At 36.7% G+C, this 18,131-nt stretch overlaps 1 protein-coding gene across 1 annotated transcript in view; it reads right to left on the bottom strand.

The window, feature by feature from the left end:
• Positions 1-2,491: 2,491 nt before the first annotated feature.
• The window catches only part of kcnk9 (potassium channel, subfamily K, member 9), a 50,570-nt gene continuing 34,930 nt past the window's right edge, over positions 2,492-18,131 (bottom strand). Inside the window, exon 2 of the mRNA XM_052023297.1 lies at positions 2,492-4,609. Coding sequence (XP_051879257.1) covers positions 3,768-4,609 — 842 coding nt within the window. The 3' untranslated portion in view covers positions 2,492-3,767. The remainder of the gene's footprint in view (positions 4,610-18,131) is intronic.

The raw sequence follows: 18,131 nt of genomic DNA, 5'->3' as shown, positions 1-18,131 counted from the left end.
CATCCAGGCCTAGAGTCTGAGGGACATAAATCACAGGCTGAAGAACAGCAGGAGCAAGAAGAGCAGGAAGGCAAGGAAGGCTAACGGGGGAAGTCCCAGCAGAGTATCACCAGCCTCATCCCGCAACATGGAACAGGCATTATGTGGTTCCCTGATAGAGAGACATTGTTCAGAAGGAGCCTGCTGAATCACAGTTCTCATTCCAATCAATGACTTTCTCCACACTCTAAGCTTTAATACCAACTTGATTAAGCAATAATCAGCTGAGAGAACCCAGATGACATGTAATGATCACTCACATGCTCCTTTACTGGCTCACCTGCATTAATCAATGTTTGACTCCTTGATCCATTTGCTTAAATAGCTTTCTATGACTATTTACAATGGTGAATAACTTATCTTGACATATCTTATGAAGGCAGTGAGATTTGTTTCTCCAGAGTTTAAGTAAGTGGGGATTCTCGCATCTGGAGACAGCTGGAACCACCTCCTACTAGGCTCTTCCTATGGTGGCTCTGTGGGTCTCCCAGCCCCATAGCATACAGCCCCTCCTTTCTGGCATTTACTTCACTGATGAGAATGCCAGATCTCTTCCACTTAATCCAAGGACTGTTTCCCTTTCTCCTGTGGCCATAATGTGTGATGCTGTGGTGATGAGTGTGAATTCAAGAACTATTGCCCTTCACAGAGAGCTGTGTAGCAAATTATCAGAAAGTACATTCAGTTGATTCTGGTCCTTTTGGGAACTATGTACTCACTGTTATAACCACACTGTTCTTAAGGTATTTTTAGTTAATTTTATGTTTTGTTTTGTTGGAGATCCAATTGGACATTAACACTACGTGCAGTACAGGTTCACACACCAAAAGAGGGTGAAGTCTAATTTCTGGGTAATTATAAGTTTCTATAAAGAAAACTGACAGTGTAAACTTGTCACATTTTAATTATAACCTTCCACTAGGGGTGGTACTGTAGAGTGTCAGTTTCATGTCACAGTTTGTAATGAAGAAAAACCCATAGCTCCAACCAACCCTGGATCCCTGCTTCACAAACGGCCATAAATTTTCTAATTTACTTATACCAATGGTTTTATTTACATAGTTTCTGCCATATGGCCCTGACTTTCCTCAAACTTCCTGCTGTTGCATTGCTGTGACTTCACTAGAAGCTCAATATCGGTAAATGCACTTCTAAAAAAGTTAAGGCAGCAGCAGAAACCCTGAAGGAAACAGGACAATCTGCTTTATTAACAAATCTTATATCTACCTTTCATCCGACCCATCCACCCCCATCAAATCACCAACTCCACCCTTCCACCACCCTCAACCCTGACTCCTCCACTCTGACAATTTTGCAATGCAATAGACAATTGCTATCAGAAAAGAACATAATAAGATTGCTATCAGAAAGAAAAAAGCTGTAGTATTAAGGTGGAATGAACACTCAATGCTATCCTTATTTTAATTGGGGTATTAATCTATTTATTTAAAAAGTTTTCCCCTTCATATTTCATTAAAATAGTTGAGCTAGGAACATGCTTAGCATTCATATATTTCAAATCACAAATTTTGCAAGTATCACAAGCTTTAACTCAGAAAGTCAAAAATAAAGATAATGATAAAATATAAAATGTTTTACACATTAAGTAGGGAAGATGAACAATAGATTGTATGAAATGAGAGTGGCACATTTAGAGGGAGCTGGCTGATTATTTGGTGAAGGAAGTGAGTGATGGGTACAGGTGATAAACTTGGATGTGTTATTTTCCAAACATTCAATATGGCCTGATGAATCATAATGTTATCTAATTGTTCAGGTCTGCCAAGGCTCAGCTGCACATCGGTCCACCAATTGAGTATGAACCGCAATAAATAATGAATAAGATTTATGGTACTATCTCAGAGGTGGTCATTTTGTGTCATTGTATTACAGTACATGAAAGATTTGTTTCTTACCGTGACTGATTATACTGAAAAGAGAGATTTGAAATATGCATGCCATTTCTGTGTCTCTGTTTGCTGTACATTGCAGTAGCTCATGCAGCGTATTGTGGCCCACGTTCTGATCTGGATCAACCCTGCAATCTGGCAAATGCAACACAGACTCAATTTGACTTTAGCATGTGACTTCAGATGTCACACTAGTCAGACCAGAATAAGAGTCCAGATATTTCCTGTGTCCTTTAAAATATGCAATCATGCCGTACAATAGCCAAAGTAATTCAATCTAAAGAATACTGTAGCCTAATTTTGAACACTTAAACTTTCTTTATCAGTTACACTTGTTGATACTTGTGCTACTAATACCTCACATAAAAGATATGGGGTCAATAGGACTGACATTGCTCACGTATCCAGTTATATTGACAACCTTTCAGTGGACTGTAAGACTGATCAAAAATAATTTGTGAATGCCACTTTGCACACAGTACTTGTCAAAAATGTACCTTTTATTGCATGCAAAATATTTGCCATTTATAACATCTCTTTATACTTAAATTCAGCAGTTAAATTTTCTCTGTACATTTTCATTCAAATTTTGAATATATATTATATATTGATAAAACTCTATAGATGGCTGTTTTTGTACAAAATACTACCACTGAAGTTAGTTCCTGTGGTGCAAATTTACAGGATTTTCCTTAACCATGTACATTTGTTATAAAAGCAACAATGTACATTTTGAAACGTGCCATATTTTAATGAAAAAATTAGAAAAGTGCATTATTTTACAACACTGCAGTAATTGTAAAGACAATGTAAAATATATACATATTAGTGCATTCATTACAAAAAGAAGCAACCCCAATAATTACATTTTATACATGAGTCTGAGATCTAGCTTGAGTTGTAAACATTTTGTTACAGCTTCCTATCATTTAAACTATTTCATAGTACAGCAAAAATTAAATCAGCTTTGGGAATAACAGTTAAATCATTTAAACTGTTAGACCTTCTGGAGAGGAATCTTTTTTGTTATTGTTGTTCTTTTTCTATTCTTACAGTCTTAATCCAGGCATTCAAAAACTAATTCCAGGTCATGCAGGTCTTAACTGAACTAAAGAACTAAACGCAACTCTAGCCATTTATTTCTACTCCCTCCACATAAGGCCAGAAATAGAAAATGACCAGAATTGCTGAAAAAGCATAAGTACTCATCATAAATCAATAAATATTAATTGCATTATTAATTTCATTGCTAGTTAAGTTGTCTTTTCATGTAAGTTACAATGCATACCAGTTTTACAAAGCACATGCATTTTAACTGGCATGCTAAAATGATCTTTCTGCACTTTACAATCAAGTATTAAAGAGCCAGCTGTTGAAAATACAATGGCACATCCGGTATACTGACTGCTTCATGTGTTAACGCGCATGCTATTTCAGCAACACAATTTGGGTTCTTCTGATCTGTTAGTTAAGTCTGAAATGCAGTATTTAAACTGTTTTACAAAATTAATACCTGATGCATTGTTTCCTCACATTTTCCACTTCCATCCAGAACACTCTCTCATTCTAACAATTTAATGTTCCTCTCAGCAGATTAATACCAATCAAACATGTCCACTTGCAAGTAATTTTGATGAATGCCCAATGTGTTGCTTGCTCCTAAAACTCCAGCTGCCACCTGTAAGGCATATTGTCGCTGCTGTGGAGCTGTTACTAACCATGCTTCATGCTTGGTTTCTGAGTCTCAGAAGAAAGGCTTCTTTTTTTTTGCTGCTTCTTCTCCAGCACGCTCAATAACAAATCAAAATAAAAAGGGTTTCAAATGGACTTCCTCCTTCTCATGAGCCTGTGGTTTTCATTGAAGCTGTGTAAACCAGGCGACACAGAACTCACAGGGGAGGGGAACAGACTGTTTTTCAATGTACTCGGTGAAATCTCTTCTATCTTGTAAGATACTGAGTGAAAGTACTGAGGGTTTAATTGCGAACTGAAGGAATTCTGGTGTGATACCACCTGATTGGTATACTCGTGAGACCTGTAGCACATGCAGGAGCAAACAGACTGCAGGTCTGTGACTTCCGTTTTGTACCTCTGTCGGCCCTGTTGGGCATCTTCCTGGATGTGGATGATCATGCTGTTCCTATTCCCTGCCAAAGAAGCTCGCTCTTCAGCATCCCGCCGCTCATCTTCACTGTTCATGGTCAAAAACCTGAGAACCACCAAGTTGAGGAAAGCTCCAATAACCGTTAAACCGACTAAAATATACATAAAGCTAAAGGCCACGTAGAGTGGCCTTTTTTGCAGGGCCTTATCTTTCTGGAGGGCCACAAAGTCCCCAAACCCTATTGTAGTCAATGTAATAAAGCAGTAATAATACGCATGAAAGAAGTTCCAGTCTTCATAATGTGCGAAGGCAGCTGCTCCAATGCATAGGGTCCCCATGCATGAGAAGAAACCCACAGTCACCATGTTCTCCATCGACACATCTGTGCTTTTCATGCCAAGGCATTTCTTTATCCGTTTCAAAAGGTACTTGACAAATGTGTTCATCCGTTCTCCCAGACTCTGGAACATGACTAGGGTCAGTGGTATTCCCAGCACAGCATAAAACATGCAAAAAGCTTTACCTGCATCTGTGTCTGGAGCTGCATGGCCATATCCTGCAAATAAAAAAAATCATTAATCAAATTGCACTCAAGATCTTTCATTTGTATACTTCATTCTGAAACCAGAAAATACCCGGGATCATAAGTGGATATTTCTCCTTTTGGAAAACGTTCAACTTCAGAGATGGTATTATTACTCAACAATCTTTGACAGCCAGCATGACAGTTGTGCTCTTTTCACAATGCAAAGCAGTTGTCATTGAAATACTTAGAATGTGCACACAGTCATTACATAGAAAGTCAGGCTTGAAAAATTATTAGATATATTTTTCATTAAAGCATGAAATAACAACAAAAAATTAATTATAAGCGTGTTAAGATCATTTGAATGGCGACATCAGCCAACAATGGTAATGAATAGTACAGAGGTACTATAAATTCAAGCAAGCATAGTGATTAAACCACTGCAAATTGAACCCAAGGTCTCACAATTCTCAAATGACACTTTTTAAAAAGGGAAAAATTGAGAATTATTATTATTCTGATGACTCAAGTTCATTTGGGAATTAGAGACTGGGCCTTGAGCAAGATCAACCAAACTCATTTAACACGTGGGTGGCACTGGTAAAGGCAATATCCATTGTTGGAATGCACTTGGACCCATGTTTTCAGAGGTTTCATTTCAGAATACTACTCAGCTTCTAATTATGTACCCTTTGATCCCAATAAATACACACGTAGACTGATGAGATTTGAAACAGGACTTATAGATACTGGACAAAACTAGTCTCTAGTGCTCAGTCATCCTTTGATTTAGTCTGCTGTTCATGGCACAAATCTATAAATAGCTTGGCTTCTAAAGTGTTCTGAGTTAAACAGTGATCTAACTAGTGAATAATTTATTTCCCCACTTTGTCTGGTTTAGAATTATAAACAAAGGAGAAGAAAGTGGATTTTTGTAGTGCAATTTAACATTACAATTGAATCCTTCATACAAATTCCATTAATTGCATTGCAACCATTATCAGGAGCTGCACAAGTATCAGCAGATCAGTCTGTCCCACTCTTCCGACTTGGGTTAAACATGTCCTTAAGGCAAAGGGGGAGAAGTGCAGAAAAATCACTGTATGAGGACTTCATTGAATGAAGGCAAAAACACAGTTAAATATTTGATTCTTTTTTTTATTTCATTACATCTACACTCAATCTTGCAAGTCTATTTTGCCGACCACTGCCAAAAATCATTTTGGCTTGGAATTTCCTGGAAAGTTTTGTGCAACAGTGGCATAATAGTGAAATTGCATGGTGCTTACTTTGCAAATTTGCACAAAGCTTATTCATCCAATTTTGCAAGACTGTGTACATATTTTCTTGCTCAATTGATCCACTTCTGTCTTGCATTGTCAAAATCTTACTCATGTCATTAACATGCAGCATATAAATGTTCACAATGATTGGGTTTCCTGTATCTTCATCTATTCAATGTACAGGATCCAAAGTCATGATTTCTGGTGTTATATAATGATTTAATCTTCCATCACACTGAAGTTGCATTGTATTTTACAATTGTCTTTTATGGCACCAAAATTTGTAAAATATAGCAGAGAAAGCTTCCATAATTGCATTTTCTTAAACATGCAATGCTTAATGTGCATCAGCAATCAACACTGATTTTTCAGTACATCAGTAAGCTGCACCAGGACTTAAAGAAGGAAGAGGACCTACATTATGGATTTTCACTGCACACCAGTTGTTTACATTGCTTGTTGCTTGTTTTACACCAGTTTTTAAAAAATTTGACATATGTTGCCATCATTGTTCGGTGTAATTTTGGCATGAGTCAGATCAAGGAGAATCTGGCCCATTAATTATTTTGTCATCTGATTTGTATTTGTGGGATATTCTTCTGTGTAAAATGGCTGCTGCATTTGCTTACATAACAATTAAGTACCTTAGGATACTTTTTTCTATAAATATCTCTTTATAAATGCACATTGTTGTTGACATCATTTGTGCTTCGAAGGAAATTATTGTGTATGAAATATTTAAATATTTCAGAAAGTTGTAAATAAATACAATGTATTCTTCATTGTATGAAATATGTTCACAATGTTTTTTTTCCACCTTATATCTACTAAAACAATCAGAGTTTGAGATACTACCATTTGGTAATCTGTTACATTTTAGCAAAGATGATTTTATTCCACTGCAATTTCAAACAGAGACGGTTGAATCATTTTATTTTATCCCTCCAGGCGTATTATTTTCTGCATTATTCATGAAAAGTCCCTTTTTTATCTTGAGTTTATTGCTGATTGATGGCATTTTCAATAGAAGGACTGTACTGTACACTCTGTATTATACCAAAGACATATATTTAAGATATGGGCACATGAAAACTGTTATATCTTTGAACGAATATTAAACTGTCAAACTGTAAGAGCAATAATAATACCAGGGAAAGGGTTGGTAATATAAATGATGAAAAAATGGAATTGTTTTCACTGTGTGTACAGAACTGTATTCTAGATTAGTGCGACTTTACCTCAACATGGTAAGTGCAAATGTGAATCAAATTCCAGGAAATTAAGCAGAGCAAATAGGAACTATAAATTGAAAAAAAAATAAAGCCAAAGATACTTAACAGAAAGGCCAACTTCAGCAGGTTAAAATGATAAACTATTCAAATACATTAGAAAGAAGAATTGGCTGATAAGACAGTGGAAAAAGTACAGGAAGCTCTCAGAAAGGCGATGCTAACGGTAAGAACCAAATATATATATATATGCACAGGAAGCAAAAGCAGTGAAGCTTAAACAGTGATTACTGAATGAATAGACAACTTAAAAATGGTAATCAAACAGAGTTTTGAAAATAATTTAGAGGAATTAACGAAGTTTAGAAATGGTGGATGACATAAAGGTAGATACAGTTCCTTTACTTAAGACATCCACGATAATAGCCAGAAGGCAATAATCATTATGTATTTATATTAATGTCAATATTCAGAGTTGTTGGTTATAATGTTTTAAGTTCTGCACTAATTTAGACAGAAACTGCAGTATTTACTAACTAATTCATATAATTGCATAAAATCTAGAGGAACCTATACCACTATTATACTTTCAAGCATTAAATTCAGGTTCTGGTGCCTTTTTGCTGGAGCTCATCGCTTCATTATAAGACCTAAAAGATTGGCTTGAACTTCCTAAAACTTTGCATGGAATAATTTTAATGTTAGAATGAAGTTTGCCTCTGCTTTTCTACCATGAAATCACATTGTTATTGCATGAGCCAAGTTAAAATGACAAAGGTTGCCCCAAGTTGTTGCTTCGCAGTAGCCGCTCCCTTTGGATCATAGGGATTCACAGACAGGGTAAATTTGATTCCTGCCCTCCGATAAATCTCACTGTACCCGATGTTCACAGGTAGTCTTCTACCCAATTGCTAAACAGGCCTTTTTTCCAGAAAGCTTTGTCTTAGTATGAAAATTAGTACGATAAGACAGACTATTGACCTCACAATCTATCTCATTATGAACTTCCACCTTATTGTCTACTTGCACTGCATGTTCTCTGTAACTGTAACACTTTAGTTTGCATTCTGTTATTGTTTTACCTTGTACAACCTCGATGTACTGTTTAATGAATTGATCTGTATGGACAATATGCAAGACTACTGTACCTCAGCACAAGTGATGATAATAAACCAATTCCAGTTACAATTCCAAATTAGTGAAATGCTCCTTGGCAGCCAACAAGTGAAATGTCCTATTAATGTATAAGCATTAGGGTTAGGGTCAGACATCACATAGTTCAAATTACATTTTAGTCAACCTGCTATAAGTGTTGGCAGTGTAATGAGGGATTATATTTCATTAAAAAATAAAAGAATGGTTAAATAAAGAATGATGAAGATCTGATATTGGGAAGGGGATTCTCATAGTGGATGGAGAACAGGCTGAGGTGCTAATGATAGTGGGATTGCATGAATATGAGAATGGTGGATCTGAGAGACAATTTTTTCTCATATTATTAGATATGGAAATCATACTTGAGGACTGCAGATCACCAATATACCATTGCTATTCAAGAAGGAGGCAAATGAAAACCATGCAGTTATACGGGGATACATTGGATAGGTATTAATGCAAATAAAACTGAATACTTCAAAACACATGAGCTAATTATGGAAAGCCAACATTGATAAGCAATTTGAATCTTCCAAGTTATTAACTTCTTCTAATGCAATGCAATGTATTGTTAGGGGAACTTGATTCATTGTTAAGAACAAATGTATCAAATGAAATTTAGTGTAATAATAAAATAAGAATAAATATGTATTAAATGGTAGAACTTTCAAAAAGGCAGAAAAAGAGTATTTAGATTTTCCCAAAAAAGCAAATTTTCAAGCGTGTGTTTAAAATATACAAAATGGGAAATTAATTATAGAAGCAGAGATAATGCTAAATCAATGTTAATCACCAGATGTAGTATTAAAATGTTGGAATACCGTTTCCAATTTGAAAAGGCAATGGAAAGAATTCAAAAGAAATTCATTAAAATTGTACTGGAGTGAGAGGCTTCAGTACTGATCACAGACTAAAGAAACAAAATTTCTTTCCATTAGAACAAAAATGGTTAGGAGGTGATCTGACAGCAGTGTTTAACGTTCTGAAGAAGGTTTGTTATGGTTTAAATATGAGGAAAAGAGCATAGCCAAGAAAGGAGGGAAAAAGAAGGACTCCTGATCTCTCAGTCTACCTTGACATGGCCCTTGCACTTTATTTGTCTAACTGCACTGCTCTTTCTTTGTAACTGTAATGCATTGTTTTTGTTCCCTTTTGTACTACCTCGATGTACTTATGTATGGAATGATCTGTGTGAATGACATGCAAACAAAAGCTGTTCACTATATCTCAGTACATGTGAAAATAATAAACCAATTACCCATTAACAATTACAAAGAAAAATATATTGACCATCAATTGGTAGCATTAAAGATACATTAATTTACTTCTGTAGTAAAATTAAATGAACTGGTTAAATGTTTAAATGCATAGGTATATCCATAATTGATTTTTTCTTGCTAGGGAACTTGCACTTATGCAACCTTTCAATATAACTAAATACTCCAAAAAGCTTTACAAATTAGGACTAGCAAGCAAACAAAATTAGTGTGGGAGTTTTTGAACAGTTAACAAGAGACTCACAGGAAGGGAAAGGTTTTGAAGAGGATTTCGGGAGTGAAAGGTTTTGATAAGGGTTTGCCAGATTATTGAATGCAAAATGCCAAATATGTCCGTTTCAATAGCATATCATTTATTTGTGGACATGTCTTTCAATTGCAACTAAATAAAACTGGAAGAAAATTCAGAATTCTTTTAATACCTAGTCAGGGGCATGGGATGTTGAAAATGCCGTGTTTCACTCCCAGTACTAAAATATTCCACACTGATCATTCAAACAAAAACCATAGATTGATTTTCCCAGGCAGGTTTTGAGAATAAAAAATGGGATTGTCTGTCGCTACTTTGATTTCAATATCCACCCAAGGAGAAAATGATTGTATTAATTCTACAGGGAGTTTAATGTAAAAGAATGACAAATATATAACAAACTAATATGTGTTTTTATGAAGGAAACCTAGTGTGTTTTATCTATCCCAAATGTTCTAAAGTCTTGGTTTATAAATTAAAATATAAAATATCCAGTTTCATAATAGTACATAATTCTACTGTCATGCAGTAAAAACAATAATTCTAAAATGCTTTCCTTCAAATTGCAACCACATTCCAATCTTAAATGTAAGATAAGGAATATTTAACACCTGTGTTACTGGTATACCTCACCCACACTTTTCTCTATCCCGGCATTTCGTGATATCTAATCAGTACTTACACAGAATATATAGTGACAAGTATTTCTGAATCATGCATAATTTTGTCAAATGTTTTCTACACCTAATCAAAGCTTTCTGAATGAGACTAGGCAGCAAAGCAATCACCAAATTCTGAAAAATACCTGAAACATTTGGCTTCCAGATATTATATAGACTACCAGACTATTGTACAGAGTTTGGGAGGTAGAATTCTTCTTAAGTGGTTCCCTGAGATCAGGGAGCATTTGCTTCTAAGGTGACTGATGAGATCATTGTAGGGCCCACAAATCCAGCCATAGGCGGGGCAAGAGGTGCTTGGTGGGGTAGGCAGGAGGCTAGTTTGGGAGGTGATGTCCTCTTTGGGAGGTGGCGTGGCTTGAGAACATCCTTAAATTATAGTCCTGTGGCCACTTGATAATCTCTTTGCATGGGAAAGCTTAGAATATGGTACCCATTTGGTCAGTCTGTATTGGGCATGGAAATGATGTGGCCTGTCCAACCGAATCAACTAGGCCCTCAATGTTAAGGATGTTGTCTCAAGAGAAGACACTGATGTTGGTTCACTTATCATGCTAGTGGACTTGGAGGATTTTGTAGAGACAGGATTGGTTATACCTCTCCAGTGCATGCTGCAATAGTCTTAGTTTCAAAGCATATTGAAGGGCAGGAATCACAGCTGCCCAGTAGACCAGAACTTTGCGATGGGTTTCAGGTTGATCTTCAGATATTCTTTTCCCCAAACAGCCAAAGACTGTGCTGGCAAATGGAAGGCAATGGTTAATTTCATTATCAATGTCTGCCTTTGATGAGAGGTGGCTCCCGAAAGATATGGAAAGTTGTCCACATTTTCCAGGGTCACAATGTGTACCTTTATTGTTGGAGAGCAGTTTTATGCAGCAAGGGCAGGTTGGCAGAAATTCTTTGCTTTGTGGATGAAGGGTGCATTCTTTGACATTCACAAGTGGTCAGAATGGCCAGTTGTTGTGGATGTCTACTCAGGCAGAGAATAAGAAATATAACTGAGCATTTCCACTACTAACTGTTAAAAAAAAAGATGGACACCAAATCAAATAAGGATTGGATGTGGGCCTCTCACAGCTGAATAGCTCAATAACAATCATTGCAGCTCATGCATAAAGAGTGAAGAGTATGTTGAGTAATGTACAAGAATACTCCAGCTAACTGTGAAACAAGAACATCTCAAAGGGGACGTGAGTCACAGCATCATGGAGTCATACAGCATGGAAACAGGCCCTTTGCCCACCCAACCCCCTTCCCAACCCAGTCTGCACCTACCATCAGGTGTCCATTTACACTAACTCTACACCAATCCCATTCTATTTTCCCACAACTCCCCGCACCTCCCCCCAGATTCTACCACACATTCATATATTAGGGAAAACATACAGTGGTGAATTGACCTATCAAAAGTTGACAGATTTATGAAAATCAAGTTTATCATCAATTGGTTTTGATAAACATCTGGCTTTTGAGTGAACAGAAATTAGTAAAATGTGAAACAATTTTTTTCTGGACAAAATATCAAGCTATTTTTTCATGTTGTAATATGAAGGTGTTATGTGCTAATCACATACATTAACTTTCAACAACTTCTAGATAGCTCCCTGCCTCCTCACCTTCATCCTGGCCCATGTCCAATGTTGGAATTGGTAAAATGTGACTCAATTAAAATAAGGTAAAAGCAAAGCAAAATCACATTGATTTGATATTATTGAACGGGAATGCACATAATAGAAAAATATGACAAGAGCCACAACCAGGTGATGTTATGTTGATATGTGAAAATAAATATTTGTCACTTCACAGAAAACAAGGTGTTGTTTCTTCCTGTGATTGCTCTTACTGCTGACATAGACACTGAACATTAAGGTTTTCACTCAATGAAAGGTTCAGCACATTTGCAGCTTGCTCAGATTTAGCAGCCTGTTTTATATAAAGAGACTGGCCCCTTTGCCTCTGGTTGTTAAATCACCCAGATGCAAGTATCAGCAGAGTTGTCACAAAGTGAAAGTTTTCAATTTGGAATTGTAATCAGAATAGAATGCCTCACTTTACAGTTTGATATCTATTGTGAATTGTTTACCGTAGTGTTAACACTCGAGTCTGCAACCTCCTTTGAATCTTTCTACCCTTCATGACCAGTGAATTAAGAAGTGCAAGGTCTTGACAAATCCAATGAAGCTGAAAATTAAGGAAGAGTGAAGTAAAGTGAAATAGCAGCTCTGGGCTCATTAACTTTAATATATATAAGTAACAATGACAAAGGCAACTGCTTTAAAAAAACTGGCTAAAGTGGGAAGTAAAGGGATCATGATGAGGAAAATGTTCAAGATAATTCAATGGTCCACAATGTTATAGCCCATAGGACCCAATGCCAATTGGCAAATTAGATCCAAAATTAGCTTGATATCTGGAGGCAATGATTAGTAAGTTCACAGATGGCATAAACGTGTTGCCAATAGTGAGGAGGATAATTGGAGGCTACAAGACGATATTGATCTGGTGGTAAGATGGGCAGAGCAATGGCAAATGGAATTTAATGCACTGTGGGATGACTAATAAGGGTAGGATTTACATAATGAATGGTAGAGCCATAGGCAGTATTTGGGATAGAGGGACCTTGGTGTGCAAGTCCAAGGATTTCTAAAGGTGGTCTCACAGGTGGATAAGGTGCTGAAGAAAGCATATGGAATATTTGCATTCGTTAGGTGGAGCATAGAATATCAGAGCAGGAAAGTTATGGCACAGCTTTATGAAATGTTGGTCAGGCCGCTGCTGCAGTTCTGTGTGCACTTCTTGTTGCCACATTATAGGAAGTATGTGATTGCACTGGAGAGGGTGCAGAGATTCACAAGGATGTTGCCTGGGATGGAGTGTTGCAGTTATGAAGAGAAACTGAATAGGCTGGGTTTGCTTTCCTTGGAGCAGAAGAGGCTAAGGGAGGGTGGGGGATTGGGACCTAATAGAGGTATACAAAATTATAAGAGACATGGAGACGGAGGTAGGAAACTTTTCTCCCTAAAAGAGCTACCTAAAACAAGAGGGCAGAGGCTTAGAGGAAGAGGTAAAAACTTCAGAGGGGATCTGAAGCAGAACGTTTTAACCCAGAAGGTAGTGGAATCTGAGTGGTGGTGGAGGCTGGTCCTCTCGCAATATTTAAGAAGTATTTAGAACAAGTACTTAAATCATTAAGACATTGAAGGCCACAGACCAATTGCTGGAAACTGGGGTTTGGTCAGATGGGTACTTGATAGTCAGCATGGACACAGGGGGCCGAATGATTTGTTTCTGTACAAACCTATGACTCCGTGACTGCATGAATAATACTTACGTTTTCTCTGCCGAATAAAAAATCTCATTACATTAAAAAGTTCATCACATTTGCTGAGGATTTGGCAACCACAATTGAGAATTGCTAGCTAATGCAGAAAATTTGCCTTACAAATGCAGTCCAAAAATTGGAAAGAATTCAAACATATGATGTTCTCTTCTAATTTGGATATGTGCGCACCATGAGCCAAAACAAAGGACAAAAATCACCTGTTCAGCAGAATTGACAAAGTATCAAAGATTAAAAGTGGACTTAAATCTGAACAGCACACAAGATATCTATTTAATAAAATCTTATGGTTAGATTGAGTTTTACCATGCTATTTAATGGGAAGTAAAGATCTTTAAGGCAGTCTTCAGATTTTAGTTGACAATTTTTATTTTTAAATACATTCTTTTCAAAAGTAGAAATAATTGTGCAACTTTAGAAGGTCATTTGAAGAGTTTATAGATTTATGTAGTTCATTTTGTGCTAGAGAAAAGATGAAAGCTAAAGAAATACTTCATCATAAATCTTGACCTCCAAGGATAACTCTTACCACTTTGTAATGCCTCTACACTTTTTCAATAGAACTCACAGCACAGAAACAGGCTATTCAATCCAATTGATCTATGCAGGTGTTCATGCTCCACACAAGTGTCCTCCCTCATCATATTCAATAATTATAACCTTCTATCCCTCGCTTCCTCATGCATTTATCTAACTCCCTCTTAAATATGTTATGGATCCTAATCACTCCATCTCAACCATATTCTCATCACCCTGAGTATAGTTTATCCTGAATTCTTTATTAACTATTGTATTATTTATATAGCATTTATATAATGCTGACGTAATATTAATTTTTTATCTTAAAAAAAGAGTAACTCATAGTTCTAAATCATAACCATCTTATTTTTTAATGTTTGCATTTTCATAGTGGCAATTAAACTGCACTGTCATGAACTTCAACTGCTTGATCTTTTTAAGACAAATTTCTACAGTCTCCTTGATCCCCACAATGTCTAATCTATGCATGCATCTATTCCATTTTACCCCACCTTCTGGGCATTATTCTCCTTCTCAAGGTTTAGCAACAGAGAAATCATTTTGTTCAATGTTATACAATGAGCTTGCTTATTACATATAGCTTTAAATGAAGCCAGATAACCTCTTACTAATTTAGCATCATGTTCATATTATAAGTACAACCGGGCGGTTCTCAATGAATTTAGGATACCAATCTATTTGAATGTGTTAGGTGATATGTAAACTGCAGAGATTTTTCATTATAATGGCTCAATTGGATCATTTGTCTTGTACTCACTGAAAGTCGATCAGTATCCTCTATACATTTTTAACATAATGATTCTTCTACACTACTTGAGCTGCTGATTGAAAGACTGTAACTGAAACTGACCTTCCAAATCCAACAGATGATCATTACTTAATATCAGTTGCGGATTACTTGTTACAGATGTAACAGGACACTCCTACAAACGGCACCAAGAACCATTGAAATAAATCTCTTTATAAATATTTATAACAGCAAAGCTTATGTAAAAGGAACCATATCTTGAACCTGGACACAAAGCAATAGATTAAAAAAATGAATAATGAATGAACATCTATAATGGTGACAGTGGAAGTCTAAAAAGAAAACTACACATTTAAAAGTATGGGTTGATTTTTACTCTCAGACATGAACAACTGTCCACGGACTAATTCAGGAATGTCAGCAGGAAGGGTTACACTGGCTCCAATTAAGCAAACCTTGATTTTAAACTCCTCATCTTTACTTTTAAGTGCTTCCAATGTTGTGCATTTTTCTATCAATGTAGTTTCCTCAAGCCCCCTAACCCTCTAAGGTATATGATCTGACAATCATCTCTAAGTTCAACTCCTCCACCATTGCTAGCTCTGAAATTCCCTTCCTACAGTATTCTACTTTTCTACCTCTCTCTTCTCCCTTAAGATGCATCTTAAAACCTATGACATTGGGCAAGATTTTATTATTCTGCTCTAATATCTCTTTATGTGGCACAATGTTAATTTTTCTTTAATAATGCTCCTTTGAAAAGCTTTAGGATGCTTTGTTTCATTAAAATAACACTTTCAACTAATTGCCATTAACGGTTGTGATGAAAGTGAATGTAAATTAATCCATTCTCAAATTAGCGTTTTCTTTGAACACATTGGTCACCCACCAGGGCAAAAGAAATTACAGCTTCAGAAAAAGAAATATTCTCTACATACTGCCCTTTACTTTTACCAAAGTTGATCATGTTTGTAACAGGGATTTGGCATAAACCAGGGTGTTGAATGGGGCAGACTGCATATGGGTTAATACTGATGCAACGCAGAGTTACATGAGACTTCTGAGATGTGCATGTTGACAGAAGGCTCAATTCAACATAAGCCACTACTTCTTGCAGAGGGGAGAAGGCCAATAACAAATGCATTGAAGCTACACAGTTGAGCAGTGCCTCCTATTAGGCAGTGGGGCAGACCTAGGTCTGGAACCAATGCAAAAATCCCAGCAGTGGCAGGAAGAAGCACAAGTGGAGCCCAGAAAGTGAGACACTTTCTACTGCATCATCAACCTTCCAGAGAAGATGATTTCAGTAACAAGGAAAAAACTTGAAGGTCAGGACCAATGACCCCTCTTTGACTCAGTAGACACCGAATTTTTCACACAGCCATTGATGTTTGGTGAGTCCCCCCTTGACCAAGTCATTGGCTCTTTTTATAATGTAGCCTCACTCTTGTGGCAATCACCAACCCTCCCTCTCTCACCTCATTGCTCCTGAGTTAAGCAATAAATCTATCTGGAGGTTTCAGTCTGAAATGCTCTGTTACTGATACGTTGAAGTTAAATCACATAAGTACAGAAAAGGTTGTGGTAATTTTGTTCTTCCTGGTTCACCTGAGAAATAATGTTTTTTTGTGTTTCTCAGCAATTTTACTCTTCACTCTTTTGACAAGGTATGGTTGCACAAATGTCTATTAACGTATTATCTCATGAAATAAAAAACACCCCAGATGTGCAAGCTCAGCAATTAGTAAAATCAAGCTCTTTGGTAATATCCACATGATGGCCACTGGTGAGGTGAAGGCAACAGGGGGATGAGCAAGAGGCTGAAATTGGAGGGAAGGAGGTTTAAGTCTGTTTAGGACCAATGGAAATTACAGACATAAGGAGAAGAAAGCCAAAGGAGAGATATGAACACAAAGGAAAATTCTAGATTACTTCATTGGTTATAAAGCAGATGTATTCCATTCTATCATTTAACATATTAGTATAATATTATCATTTACTAATGTGATTAAAATAAGCACTAACTTGCAATCAACTTTTTAATCTCACAATTAATTATGATTATTGTTTTTAATTGTTCAATGCCTTAATCCCTAAGATGTGCAAATTTTATTGATGACCAGATAATATTTACATTTTGCAGCATCCTCTCACCCAAAACCAGCAGGAATGGTAACGTGACTGACAGATTGTCAGGCATGAGATGTTAAGTGCTGGGGATCAAAGAAATGGTTCATGGTATTAGGGAAGTCTGGAGATGCTGGGACAGAGGGAAAGAAGGCCAACCTTCCTAGATCTCTTCTAACCCCACCTCATTCCTTGCAGGTATTTTTTATTCATTCCCAAGACATGGCTGCCAGCATTAATTGTGTATCCCAAATTGCTCTTGAGAAGGTACTGTGTGGTTTGTTGAACTGTTTGAAAGTCAACCATTGCTCTGGGTCTGGAGTACACACAGGGTAAGGAGAACAGATTTCCTTTCCTAAATGATACCAGTGACCTAACTAGTTGTTTATGACCATCCAGTAATTTCAGTGTTACATTACTGATATATTTAATTAAGCAGTTAAACTTCCCCACCACCAGTGGTAGGTGTTGAAATCTTTTCTGGACCATTAGTCTGGGTCTCTATATTACAACACTCCTGTAAAAGAACCACAATGCTACTGTAACCCACGTTCAGCAGAAAAAAATTATGAGGGCTTCTCCTTGGAGGCCTGGGGTTAATATGTACATCAGTACAACCCAATCTCCATTTTTAAACAAGGACCCCACCAATTTCGGCTGAGAGGCCCCTAGCATTTGAAATTTAAGTTGCAGTCAGCAGGATCTGTTAAAGCTAAGGCTAATGCTCCAATTTTATCCCAACTGTACAGAAAATAAACAAGGAGGGGGTGTTTAAAATTTGTTCCCCATAACATATTTTACATTTAACTTCTACTACCACACACTTAGAATGACACAAACATTACCATACACTTAAAGTGAAATTACCCTTATTATTCTACACTGAAAATGACATAACACATATTGCTATAAACACAAAG

This window comes from Pristis pectinata, chromosome 9 (genome assembly GCF_009764475.1).
Source record: "Pristis pectinata isolate sPriPec2 chromosome 9, sPriPec2.1.pri, whole genome shotgun sequence".
Lineage (NCBI taxonomy): Eukaryota > Metazoa > Chordata > Chondrichthyes > Rhinopristiformes > Pristidae > Pristis > Pristis pectinata.
The sequence above is the reverse complement of the archived record's forward strand: the minus strand, read 5'-3'. Positions and strand labels throughout refer to the sequence as shown.